Here is a 13,705-nt window from a genome sequence, read left to right on the forward strand (position 1 = left end):
GTGGAGCTGAGACCAGCCCTGAAGGTACAAGCGAGCCTCTGAGAAGCAACACAGGAAAGCACCAGCCCTGCCTGCACCCTGTGGACACTCACACAGTGCCAGGCACAGGTGGGTGCCGGAGCAAGTCCTGTCTCGGCAGCAGAGGCAGTGAGAGCTCAGTGCAGTCGTTTGCGCTCGTACCCTGCAAATGCCCTGCCAAAAAGCTGCCGGGCTGCCCAGGCTTTGGGGTGCATTGGGCTTTGTGCAACAGGTCTGCTTACTGCCACGGTGGTGGTGGAAAGGGTTATTTCCTGGGGGAGTCAAGGCTGCCAGAAGCCCCCAGAATAGAGGAGGAGCATCGTGGTGTTGCCATTAGGGCTAATTGCTTTGATGTGCAACGAGGATGTGCAGAAATGGTCTAATCATCATCAGCCTCTTAAGAGGGCAAACAGGTGAGAAAGTCAGAAGTAATACAGCACCTGAGTGCAAAGAGGCTCTAATTAAATACTCCTGCAAATTAGTGACTCATTTAGAAGTAAAATGATTTAATTTGAACTCTGGTGATGAATTAATGTACACCTGTTCCCCCCTTTAAGGCAAACAAATGAGTAAATAAATGGGAGGATGATGGGCTGCTTGGAGAGCAGTAGAAGCCCTTACAATGGAGTGGCAGTTGGCAGGTCTTGTCCCATCCACCTGTGATGCTATGCAGCCCCTGACTACAGCAGCACTGCTTTGCCTCCCCACTTTGCTCCACAACTACCTCGGCACTGGAGCCTGCTCTTGTTCCTTTCTGGGGCTCAAGGGAATCACTGCTTCATCCCCAAATTTGATCAACTCCTTCTTCCTAGAAAGCAGAAGGGCTGGGAAATTAGAAGGAAATGAGCCAAGAACAAACTTAAAAGCACCATGACTTTTAGTTTTGCTTTGCTTTAAAGTGACAGGGGAGATGTTGTAAGACAGCAAGTGCAAATTAAGAAAAAGCCCAATTAGTAAAACTCCTCCTTCCCAGCATGGAAGTGCAAGGAGCAATCTCTCCGAAGCAGCTCAGGGATCCCTGCTGTTACTGCCATCAGCACAAAGACAGAGCCAGACCACTGAAACAGGATTGGAAAAGGGCTCTTTCCTCAATAGACTCAACAGCACTTTACGAATGGCTTGAAAACACGCAGCCCTGGGTGCCAGTTTGCCTCTCAGATACCGTCCACCTTAGGTTCGCCGCTCCCCACCTTCAGGGCAGCTCCGAAATCCCTCTGCGTGCGGGGTTCCTGCAGCTGCCTCTGCTGCTGGCGCGCATGGGCAGCCCAGGCAGGCAAACCTCCGGGGCAGCACCGCTGCGGCCCCGTGCTGCTCAGCAGCTCCAGCGGCTGCACAAGAGCATTGAGAGGTGAAGGCGTTGGGGCTGTGAGTGCTTCCTGGCCTCCTGCGAAATCAACCACATTAGTACAGGCATTGACCACTGTCAATCTGTGCTGCGTCTCAAATGAGGATATAATGCGCTCCTGAATCAATCGCTGGCAGTGCTTCAGCCTTATTATTCTTATTACGGTAACGTGAGTGCTGCACGCCTGCCAGGCAGCTTCCCGATTAGCCCATTAAAACCACTACACGCGGCTCCTTGGGTGCCATCTGGACCCCACGCCCAGCACCTCCGAGGCTCGCTGGCCCCAGGGATCCAAGCACCTCTCCCACTGCCTAAGCTCTTTGCCAGGGCTGCAGGCATGGAAGATGCAACGTCGTCGGTGGCTTTAAGGGAAATACAAATGAACATAGGGTTTGGACATGCCAGCAGTTTTTCTCTCCATACAAAACTGCGGGGAAGGGGCCGCAGCCTCCCCATCGCACTGGGAAGCAGGAGCAGAGTCAAATCTTATGCACAACCTAAGGATCATCAAGCACTAACGTGTTGGGTAGCAGCACAATGCCTGGCTCTTACAACCTCCAGCCTGCTCTGCTCCCAGGATCCGTCCACGGGAGGGACACGCCGCAGGGACTGGGCATGAGGGGAAATGGCCACAAGCTGCACTTGGGATGTAAGGAAAAAGTCTTCCTCGGGGAAGGTGGTGCAGGATGCAGCCAAGAACGGCAGCAGCCACAAGAAGCAGGAACCAGCCCTGGTTAGAGCTTGTTTGCCCCGTGTTTGTTAGTAGCAACAAATGGGACAGCAACGCTCGGCTTGCTGGACCCCACTGTGAATGTGGGAGATGGGATGCACGCGTTGCACACTTGTTTGTACCAGTGTGGGTACTCCCATCCGAGGGCAGGATCCTGCCCACCTGCACAGGCTGCAGCAGGGGAAAGTGGCCCACAGGAGGAGCTCCAACACAGCTGCAGTGCCCACCGCAGCCCGCAGATAAATAATTAAGAGGCTCAGCCTCCTTTCTACTTATTTAATTCCATTAATCCCACACTGTAAATTCACTGTAGCTCTCACTGTACACTAAAAATGAAATACTCTCCTGGTGTGCCTGGGCCAGGAGCTGCTGCCAGACCCTTGCACTCTGTTTCCCCCAGCTCTGCTGCATCCCCAGGAGAGCACGGTGGGGCTGTGCTATGCCCCATGCAGCAGAACGAACTGTGCCTGCAGCCGGCTCAGCTCCCAGCACCTGTTCAGTCTCTCCTGTCACACGAACATACCGGTAGGTCCAACTGGGAACGTTCCCTGCCCATTGGGGTGAGGGCTAATCACAGCTCGGGAGCCTCCTCTCGCTGCAGCCAGCACACGGCTCTCTCCATGCTGGCTTTGTTGCACAGGCTGGCAAACTGGTGTGAGCAATATTATTTATTCTCTGACCTGCGGGAACGGAGGCCAGACGGCTCCAAGGAATCTCTGCCACTCTCCCTGCTCCTTTCACAGATGTGCAGAGAGGTGCTGACAGGTCTTGTTTAGTGTCACCTGTATCCAGGCTATCCTGCTATTGCTTGCACAACCAAGACAAGTGCCAGACTGATGGCTCTGGACAGCTGGCCTCAGCGGTTAAAAGTGCTGTTAAATATTTGCTCTCTGCCTAGGGTGCCACTGCTCCTGGAATGTGAGCCATCTACAAACAGCCCTGCACCCCACGGAGATGTTAGGCTGCTAGGCTGCTCTGCAGAAACACTTAAAATGCAGCTATTCCAAATCACAACCCAACAGCAAATGGGCCTTGGGGGTTCATCTCTGACGTCTCCGTCCCTCCGCTCTCCCTGCTCAGCTGTGTTATGCCCAGTGTGGCAGCGCTATCACACCCTGGGGAAAGACAGATGGGGCCTCCATCCCTTGAAGTGCTGGGTCACCCCCTCAGCTCTGCATAGGTTTGGTGCTCACACAATCCCAGGGCAAGTGCTGGGACTGTATCATCAATTAATGACTGCAATTGCAGGGAATTTGGCAAGCTGTGGTTCCCTGCCTCTCCCCGTGCTGGAAGCACAAGCTCCCGCAGGGGCTGCACAGCGTGCTCCCCTCCCACCTCTGCTATTTCCGCAGCCACTCTGCAGATTCCCTTACTCAGCAGCACAAGCCGTGCCCATCCTGCCCTCCAGCCCTCCCACCACAGGTCCCAGAGAGAGCTGTTGCCATGCCAAACCTGTGCAACCAGGGATCAGGATGAGAGCAGCCCCATGGCCACAGCAATCCCGCCGCCGGTCTCCGCAAACTCAGTCCAGGATTCTTCTCACTGTCATCTCATATGGGAAATGACTGTGCTGATCCCCACACGCCAACAAGGGGCAACCACTCTGCTTTGGGGGTCTATCCTAGTATCAAGCACTGTATCAGCCTATCACATTCAGTAATTTCTAGCTGATGAGGAGACAAATGCAGCACAATCCAGGGGAAAAAAATTACATGCAACAATCAGCTACTTAATAGCTGCTTCAACACGAAAAGTACAACTGATTGGTGCTCTCAACCAGCCATGATATTCTAACGAAAGAGAAATGAGAAGAGAGTGGCTCATGAAAACAGCTAAGAGAATTTACTTAATGCTCATTTTTTTTCCAAAACAGTTCCCACAGCTCAGTATTATGCTGCAGGCTCCAAGCAGCGAGGACAGGAGCGCACACGATGCTGGATCCTGCTGAATCCCCACCGCACCGCAGAGGCGCAGACTGCCCACAGCGCAGTGGACGGCCCTGCTTAACATTTCAGCTGGACTTGGAACAAAAAGCCCAAGGCAGACAGATACGACCGCATACTTTGGCACCACTGGTGGGACACACATGAACAGACAGGTAACTGCAAAGAAAGCATATTACTTCTCTAAATATCTCCCAGGTTGCGATGTAATGCTGTAGCTGGTGAAAGCTCAGCTCCTATCTGGTCCAGACAGCAGCATGTGGAGGGATGGCAAAGTCCTCCACTCAGCATCCTGAAGCAAAAGGGAGCTCCGTGTCTTCCTCAGATACATGCAGCACACCCTTTGAACTAGCTGGAATTCATCCTTTACCTTCTTGCACAAAGATCTGCTTTCCCTTTCCTAGCATATATAATGCTACCTCATGGGCAAATGTTCTGATCTCATCTCGTAAATCAGTGTAGGTTTGCTGCAGGAAGGGGAGGCCAGAGGCGCAGGCAGATAACAATTCAAACAGAAATGATAACACATGCAAAGGACACTTTCCAAATTTATTCCTTCTTTAATACTACTGGGGGGGTTTATTTACAAGTCCCCTGCAGCTCAAGAGGGTCCTACATGTAAGCACAGGAAAACATACATCCTGCCATCGCTGCTCTCACAGCTGCAGAGGAACTTTCCCCGACTTTAAAGCTTTTCAACCTACTCAGCCAGCCTGGAGAGAGGTGAGAAAGGCATGGCTCTTGTGCAGATCAGCCCCTTCTTGCATCCTCCTCTTGGCAAATTTTTCTCAGAGGAGGATGGGAATGGAGTGGGTCGGGCTGGGAGAGGTGCAGGGTGGGGGGAGGGTTTACTGAACACCAGCACCACCCTTGTGTGTGAGCAAAGGCAGCATCAGTGGTGGGTAAGGACAGTATCTATCCATGGGATCCACCAGGGGTATGGAGGAGGGCAGGAGCGTGGTTCAGCGGTGCTGGGGAGTTTGCAGCTCAGGATTGCAGAGCACAGGCAGAGAGCTCGTGTGCAGGGAGGGGAGCTGGGACTGCCCCAGGGCAGAGCTTCTGGTGGCAGAGAAGCTGAATGGCACAGGTTGGTGCCAGCACAGTCCAGCAGAGGGTCAGGAAAGCAGAAAACTCAAATGCGTGTTGTTGGCGGTGGAGGATGATAGAAGAAAGGGTAGGAGAGCTCTGAATGCAGATGGAAGTGAGGGAGTGGGGAATGCTGTGGACTGAAATACCTCAGCCAACCTGCACAGAGGGCAGCTCTCAAGGAGCAGAAGAACAAAGTAAACAGTGACAGCCCAAGTGGGTACACATGAACTCCTTTTCACTCCTAAAACTGTAACCACGGTGGGAGCATGGCAGGCTGCTGCGCGTTCAGCTGCAAGGCCTTTTCCCTGTACAAGCCCTGCGCTTTAACAGCTCAAGGCGAGTTCCCACCGCTCTGAGGCTGGCAGGGAGAGCTGGCACGCTCCCAGGGCTGGCTCGGGGCCCATGCAGGCGATGCCAGTGCGGGGGAGGCATGGCTCAGCTTTCAAGCCCTCTCCGCTGGGGGTCCTGGCCAGCATCGCTCTGCCCCCACCTCCCCGCACGCTCTCACACTCACCTCATACTCCTGGGAGAACTTCAGTCCGTCGTTGGCTTTCAACCTGTCAATGTTGTCGGCGAGGTCGGTCACAGGGATGGGAGGGTGGTCGCGCATGCCTGCGGGTGAGACAAGGAGGGAGGAGGGAGAAGAGAACAGTTACGGCTCTGCACAGCTGAGGAAGGCTCGACAACAGCATGTGCACAGCAAACCCGAAAGGTGGGTGTGAGGTGGACACGTGTGACTATGTGAAGCGCTTGGGCGGGATGGATGGGAAGTCGGCAAGATCGCAGGGCATGCTGCACGCACTCTGAGAGCACACAGTTTGGTGAAACAAAAAAGAAAGGTGATGTGCAGAATGTGCATGACTGGGTGAGCATGCTCGGGCAGTACAGCCACCTGGCACACAGAGCAGGCCACGCAGCAGGCAGGGGCTCGGGCAAGCCCCCGGCAGGAATGCACTGAGGATACGCTGTCAATGTGCTTTCCGAGCACCCACAAGGGCTGAAGTTGAACACCCTGGTGTTCTCACTGTCAAGGGCTGAAGCTGATCCTCTTATTACTCCCTAGCCAAAAAGAAACTCGCCCAGATTTGCATCAGGGGAAGCCTCTGCAATGTCTGTACACAAGTTCTTGGGTAGGCAGATGCTGCTCTGGCTGTTGGGGAGCTGGCGAAAGATGGGAAGGACCCCATGGAGAAACAGCTGCTCTCCTGGCTGGAGATTGCACAACTTTCTGAGAGCTGAGGAGCAGCTATGCCTGCAGCTGTGTAACTTGGTGCTTTTCAGCAGCGCTCCCGAGGCAAAGCCACCTCCAGGGCCCAAAATGCAGCTCCACTGGGCTGTCTCTCGCAAGCCACCATGTGCCTTCCAGCAGCTTCTGGGAGGCTGCCGTGAGCTGCCGTGCAGCTCAAGCCACGGCAGAAGTCTTGCCATGTCTAAAGGAGGGATGCACGGTGTGGTGCCAGGGTGAGGCTCATGCTGAGCACAGACCAAGCCCTGCCCAGGCGGGAGGCCCAAAGGAAGGGACCCCAAAGGTCCACACAAGGGACAGGCACTGTGGGGGTGTGCACACAGGATTGGGAGGGGCCCTACTGATTCAGGGCTCAGCCATCGCAACCTCTTTCTCTGAAGCTGAGATGGTAACTGGCAGGAATGTGGCTGTGAAACATCCGAAGCCCGGCTCATCCAAATCCCAAGGCTCATGACTCCACTGGTTGCTCTGTGGGTTTCCCAGAAATCCCATGTGGGTAATAATGATTATTAACAGGCTGAAGCTGTTGATTCACACCCAGGGAGACAGGCTGGAGCATGGCCAGGAGCTTCTTGATTGCTCAGGAGCCTGAAATGCTGCCACAGATGGCAGTGATGGGCCGCTGAGGTGATGGAGCAGTCCCCAGGCTGGGTACGTGTGTTTTACACAGCGGTGACAAGTCACTAGGTGATAACACGGAGGTGTTACACCGCAGCTGCTGCACAGTAGGACTCCTCACACCTCTGCCAAAAGCATCTGACATTGCTGCTTATAGGCAAGACCCGATCCAATACAGACTGGTCCTTCTATTACTCGATAGCACAGTGCTACCCATGGATGTCCTGAAAGCACACGGAAAGACGGAGCAGGACAGTTCTCACTCTTCGGCCTTCTGCCGAGGTCCTCTTGCAAATAGTCCTCTGTTTACCACTTCACTCATCGGGATCTCCGAGACAGCCCAAGAAGATGACACTGATTTCTGCACAAGTTGCCCATTGGTGCTCCTGTAGCTCAGGAGGAGCGCCCGCAGCGCAGAGCCGCTCCTGATGAGCAACTGAATGAGCAGAACATTGCGGGACCAAGGCAGAAGCGTAAGCCTGGAAGAAGAAAGAGGCTGGAACATAACCACAGTACGTGGTTATCCCAGTGTGGTCATGGGAGAGCCATGGATGACAGCAGAGCTGCAGACATTCATCTCTGCTGGAAAATACAAGGGGGTCTCTCCGAACTTCAGTTTTGCTGGTCAAAGGAGTGTTGCAGCACCAAAGGAGCTGCAAGAGCAGAAGAGGAGAAAGAGGCCATTGGTATCCCATCACAGTGAACCTGGAAAAACTGCCGCAGGCAGTGCAGGGCAAGACAGAGGAGATTTGTACGCACTACCAGGACTTCTACACGCTCTTCCAATGATGCTGGTGAGAGGACAGTGAGCTCTCCGCCAGGCTAGAAGGGTTCAGAGTCTCACAATGCTTGCAGGACTTTGGGCTGTAAAGGCCTTGGCTCTACTTCTGAGGGAAGCATCTATCCTACGTACTGCTCCAGTTCCTGCATGCACACACCTGCAAGCAGCAGGGAGGACACACTTTTGTGGCTGTTTGAGAGTGAACTGGAAGCTCACAAGACCAAGCAGAGATAAAGAGGCAGTTATAGTCCTGGTACTACTCCAGCCAGCCTGCTAGAACAGCTAGTGACAGAAGCACAGCCCTTCTGTGCCCGAACTCTGGTGCCAACACTGCCGAGCAGACCAACCACATGGCAGTTTGGAGAAGATCAGCAACCCTTGGCACCCATTCTGCCTAACTCTATGGCACAGGAGCCATCCTAGGGAAGCCAGTCTACGCAAGGTAGGAGGAGAGCGTTCAACCACTGAGCTGCACAGGAACCGTCAATTTGTCCATTAGGGTTTTTTTGCTGGCTGGCCCCTCCAGAATGACCAAGGTTGTCTGTCCCCATGCAGGGCCAGCAGTAGGCCTGGCACCATGGCAAAGCCTGGCATGCCGCTGAGAGGGAAGAGGAGGCCTAGGAGCAGGGAAGAGGCTGCCACAGTTGCCTCTTGGTAGCCCAGCACCTGAGACCTTCCCTTCTGCACCATGCTGCGGTGAGGTGCTGTAGTGCTGTGCAAACTGTAGCCAAGCGTGGCCTTGGCAGGGCTTGCATATCGTGTCAAAAAGTGAAATCACTGCCATTCTACAGTTTGCTGTGAGTGAGGGTGACCTTCATGACATTGAAACAGAAATTACAGAGACAAGAGAGAAAGGGAAATAAAAAGCAAAAGGTGTCAAAAGGTAAATACATGAGTTAAAACTAACTTGAGATATTCGGGCAACTGGGGACACTGGCACCTGCAAAGAAAAGAAATGGGGCAAGAACAGAAATCCCATTAGCCTTTAGTCATCATTGCAGAAGTTCAGAAATGGAAAGACAAAGAGACGAAGATGCAAAGGAAAGCACTGTCTGCCACAGCACCGGGAGCCTCCTGCCCGCTCAGGACTGGCTGCTTGGCCCTGGGGGCTGCTACACACTGCGCTTTCGGCTCCGGCCAGCACCAGCCCCTGATGTTGACAAACAAGTGGAGCTGGAATTACTCGCAGGACAGGGATTGCACAGCTCTTCATCTGATGCCAACAGCTACACTTCTCACTGCACACCACTGTCCACGGCCCCATGCCCAAGGGGAGCCAGCAAAGGCGGGTGGATGGCAGGTACAGGGGATATCTGTGCTGCTCAGTGGCCAGGAGGACTATACGCAGCCCCAGCGACCTCTGCTCAGCATCCCTGAGCCTCCTGCTCGCTCACGGCTCATCAGCAGCACAACACAGCCTCATTTCATGGTATATTGGGACACTGCCTGGTCCCGTACGCTCTCAGTAACTCGGCACAGTGGCACATTAGTACAGGGAGGCCAACAGTGTGGGAAATAACCCTTGTCTGAAGTAAAAACTGCAAAAATGAGAAAGCTTAATATTTAATAACAGTAGCCCAATTAATTATGCATTAAACAAGTTTTCCCTGCTCAGCACACTCCAGCAGGGAGACCAGCTACTGAAGCGTGCAGGGCCAGTGGCCAGCATCTCTTGTCAACGCATCCACGCAGCACCACCTTGACCTCAGGTGGCTGACAGGGGCAACAGCATGGGCCCACTGGGCACGGTGGTTTTCATGCCTCCTCATTAATGAGGACAAGCTCGTCATGAGCCGGAACAGTCAATTCTAGCTGCACAACACCTGCTTCCACCCCACAGAGCCTCATAAGTGATGCATGGGGGAAGGAGACGAGGAGAACAGAGTGCTGTCAATTGGTCGGGGGGTGTTGGCTAGCAGCATCCCAGGGCATTGCTGCTATCTGTGGTGAACTAGGCACTTTGGGTTTTTTTTATCTCCCTAGAGAGCTCTGCAAACTTCCTGAATAAGCCAGTGGCTTTGGATTATTCTTAGGCACAGGCGGGAAACGAAAATTTGCCTCTTCTGTCAGATGGCAGTTCTTGACCCTTCCTACAGCTCTAGCAAGGGTTGCCCTCATTGCAGCACCCTGATCTCCTGCTGGAGATGGGAGCAGATGCAAGCCTGACCTGTCACACTCCTCAGTCCAATGTAAACCACAAGCATGCAGCAAAGATGGCCTGTGTGTCCCTGGGCAGTGGAGATATGACACAGAGCCCTGTCCCCATGCACAGGTGTCATGGAGCAGCTGGGTTCAACACCTTGCTCCTCCTCAAGAAGCCGCATGATGTTGCTGACTGTGTGTGACCCCCACTCCCAGTGATCTGCCTGTTGAGATGTTCTCCCTCCCCTCTAGTGCAGGTGCCCTCTTTGCTCCTCACAGCGTTTTCCTCCCATGCTGCAATACCACGCTGGTCTGTGTGGTGGCCAATCAATGGGCTGGGTCTGCTGGCAACTTCTAGGCTGCTGCTGCATCCTACCTGTAAGATCTGCCATCAGTCCTGCCTGGGAGATGCACTAACTCTGGCATGGAAGGAGATGTGCTGGTGAAGCGCACCCCAGGTCTAAGCCAAACTACTGTGAGCAGCAACAGGAAAGGTTTCTCTTACCCTACCAACCAGACATAGCACGTTTACATCAGGAAATAGTCCCTTCAAAACTTCCCTGTTAGATGAAAGCTCTTAAATGAATGAGCAGCAGGAGGAAAAGGAAAGTAGGTTACAGACCAGGAGGAGCTGCAAGTTAGAAGAGAGCTGTATGTGCCTCATTTACTACTGAACTGCTCCCTCCATTACAAAAGCCCAAGTGCTCCCGCACTTATCTAGGACTTGGACTCTCTGAAAAGCTCTGAACGAGTCAGAGCGAGCCTGTGCCTGATCGCTACAATGACAGGTACTGTGCTTTCAGTGCCATCAGAGATGTACAGACACAAAGCAGCAGCACGAGACCTTTCTGCAGTGCTAAGTACAGTTGCCTCTGTGCGCTGGCAAAGTAGCTACACCACGAGGCACCACAGGCCAGTGCAGGCATGACGAGATGCTCTGCAGCGAACGGTTGCTTGCAGAAAACAGCTTTTACTGAACTATCATCCTCTGTACTGAGACCACCGTGACCAGCAGCATGCTTCACTGGGCCACAGCACTGACTGGGGAGCAATGTAGGCTGCAGGCAGCTCTTCTCTTCACCCTTAGCTGAGCAGAGCAGGAGAGTCAGCACACCAAGAATCCTGGGATGGAGCTGCCGAGATACCCTGAGCAGCATAAGGGCTCTCTCTACCTCCTGATCCCCCAAGGTGCAGTCCCTGTGGCCAGCACTGCACCAGTGGTGCTTAGCGCTGGATCCCAGCCTGGACCAAGCCAGTGCAGCGCCCAGGAGCAATGCAGTTGCAGGCACTCGTGAGTTCTCTCAACTCTGTGTGAAGGCTCCTCCTGACTCAGGACAACCTCAATTTGCTTCATGTAATGCCCGACACACACCACACAATAAGCTGTCCCCAACCAGGTTCCTCAACCTTGCGTGCCTGCAGTGACAGCACCAGGCACAAGGATCTGTAGACCAGAGAGTAGACACTCGGATCCCCTTGGTCTAAACTCTCTGTGCAACTGCAAGTGAGAATCATAGAATCACCAGGTTGGAAAAGACCTCCTGAATCATCGAGTCCAACCATTCCTATCAACCACTAAACCATGCCCCTGAGCACCTCAGCCACCTGCCTTTTAAATACCTGCAGGGATGATGACTCCACTCCCTCCCAGGGCAGCCTCTGCCAGTGCCCAGTGACCCTGTCTGTGAAAAGTTTTTTTCTGATGTCCAGCCTGAGCCTCCCCTGGTGCAGCTTGAGGCCATTCCCCCTTGTCCTGTCCCCTGTCATGTGGGAGAAAAGCCCAGCTCCCTCCTCTCCACACAACCTCCTTTCAGGGAGTTGTAGAGAGCAATGAGGTCTCCCCTCAGCCTCCCCTTCTCCAGGCTAAACAACCCCAGGTCCCTCAGCTGCTCCTCGTTCTCCAGCCCCTTCCCCAGCTTCGTTGCTCTTCTCTGGACACGCTCCAGAGCCTCAACATCCTTGTTGGAGTGGGGGGCCCAGAACTGAACAAAGGATTCGAGGTGCGGTCTCACCAGTGCTGAGTACAGGGGGAGAATAACCTCCCTGGACCTGCTGGTCACGCCATTTCTGATACACACCAAGATGCCATTGGCCTTCTTGGCCACCTGGGCACACTGCTGGCTCATGTTCAACTGTCAACCAACACCCCCAGGTCCTTCTCCTCCAGGCAGCTTTCCAGCCACTCTTCCCCCAGTCTGTAGCACTGCATAGGGTTGTTGTGTCCCAAGTGCAGGACCCGGCAAGAAGATTAGCTGCTCCTTACCTGGAGTCTGGTAGTTGAGCCGCCTCATCTCAACTGGGTCAGAGGAGTGGGCCAAGAGCGAGTCCTTCAGGCCGATGGAGTGCTCATCCTTGGAAGAGGGGGAGTGTGCCCTTTTCCTATGGATAGAGACAAGCAGGTGAGCTCTGGCAGAGACCAGCATGAACCACCCTGGGATGGAGTTTGGGTCTCTGTGTCCCAGATACCCAGCTCCATGCCAGGTTCCTGGGGCTCTGGGCAAGTCAAATCATCTTCTGTGCCTCCAATTTCCCATCTATGAAACACCAAGGGTGATATTTAAACATGGCAGAAGTTTAATTAGCGAGGCACTTTGAAATGTGCAATTCTGCATACTGTTTATTAGAGAAAAAGCACATAGATACAAGATGTTGTTTCCTCTCTAGGAACTACTTCCTGTAGTGGAAGGACATAATAGATTTTTTTTTTCAAGTATTAGAAATATTTAAATATAGAATGCTGTAATATAATAGTGTAAAGGCTCTTCAGGGTGTGTTTTATTGGGCCATTAATACATGTCTTGAATGGTTGAAGGCACCCAAGGCGTGTATTAATGGAACAATAAAATACACTGTTGTCTCTTCATGCTATATTTATGCCTAGAGCAATGCCACCACCTCAGGCTCTTGCTGGAATTCACAGGCAAAGCAGGGACAGAGCCAATCAAAAGTGGACAAGAGAATATTAAGGAAAATCTAATACTGCAAGAAGGGTTTCTAGTGGTTCTCTACATCTCACTTCTTGCTCTACGTTACAAATATACCCCTGCAGTAGAGAGGGGTGTTGGGCAGGAGCAGGACAGCTGTACTGTCTTCCAAGGCTGTGCTGACTCTGCCACAATGTGCTGAGCAGGCAGCAATACACAGAGACTTTGTCTTTTGGCTACAGCCCCAAAATGGATCTTGCCCGATGGTGAACCCCTCTGCTGACCTGATGTTTCTTGGAAGAGAGGGAGCTGCATCACTCCTAGTCTGCATTAACTCTAGCACACCTACCACCCTGCAGATCTCAAGGCAGCCTCTGTTTTCTACCCCCTTGTGAGGCATTTCGACTCATCCTGAAGTGTTGTCAAATCCTGCACAGAGGCTGCTGCATCTGTGCATGGTGGTGACCCTAAACCACACATGATCACCAACGCTTTGTAGAGGTACAGGGTGCAATCACTTCCACGGAGCTGTGCATTCTGGGCTGGCAAGAGTGAGAAGCAATTAGGGGAAATTTAATGCATAAACAACGAGCGAAATCTAGGTTCTCTCTATGGCCCAGTCTGTGAGCAAGCTCACCTGCAGCCCATGGCAGCATCAGACATTGGAATCATTCAATGGGAAGGACCAGCTTGTGAGTTTTATACTACTCTGAGTCATCTCAACATCTCAGAAGCCTTCTGGCTGCATGGACCGAGACAAAAGAGCTGAAGGACTGAGGGCATTGATAGAAAGGAATGAAAACACGTGGCAAACAAAGAAAGCACTGTTTCTCCTATTAGGAGCACAGCAGGATGTGCCACGCGCTACT

General features: G+C 53.0%; 1 protein-coding gene across 20 annotated transcripts in view; it reads right to left on the reverse strand.

Annotated features, from left to right (window-relative positions):
* PTPRF (protein tyrosine phosphatase receptor type F) overlaps positions 1 to 13,705 on the reverse strand; it is a 405,229-nt gene that overhangs the window by 23,170 nt on the left and 368,354 nt on the right. For 14 of the 20 annotated variants that reach the window (XM_054072544.1, XM_054072563.1, XM_054072553.1 and 11 more), the window contains 3 exons: positions 12,176 to 12,291; positions 8,678 to 8,710; positions 5,640 to 5,737 (listed from right to left, as the gene is read on the reverse strand). In XM_054072544.1, coding sequence (XP_053928519.1) covers positions 5,640 to 5,737; positions 8,678 to 8,710; positions 12,176 to 12,291 — 247 coding nt within the window. The remainder of the gene's footprint in view (positions 1 to 5,639; positions 5,738 to 8,677; positions 8,711 to 12,175; positions 12,292 to 13,705) is intronic. The other 6 variants (XM_054072564.1, XM_054072558.1, XM_054072556.1 and 3 more) reach the window with 1 other exon arrangement.

The sequence above is a fragment of the Cuculus canorus genome, chromosome 8 (genome assembly GCF_017976375.1).
Source record: "Cuculus canorus isolate bCucCan1 chromosome 8, bCucCan1.pri, whole genome shotgun sequence".
Classification (NCBI taxonomy): Eukaryota; Metazoa; Chordata; class Aves; order Cuculiformes; family Cuculidae; genus Cuculus; species Cuculus canorus.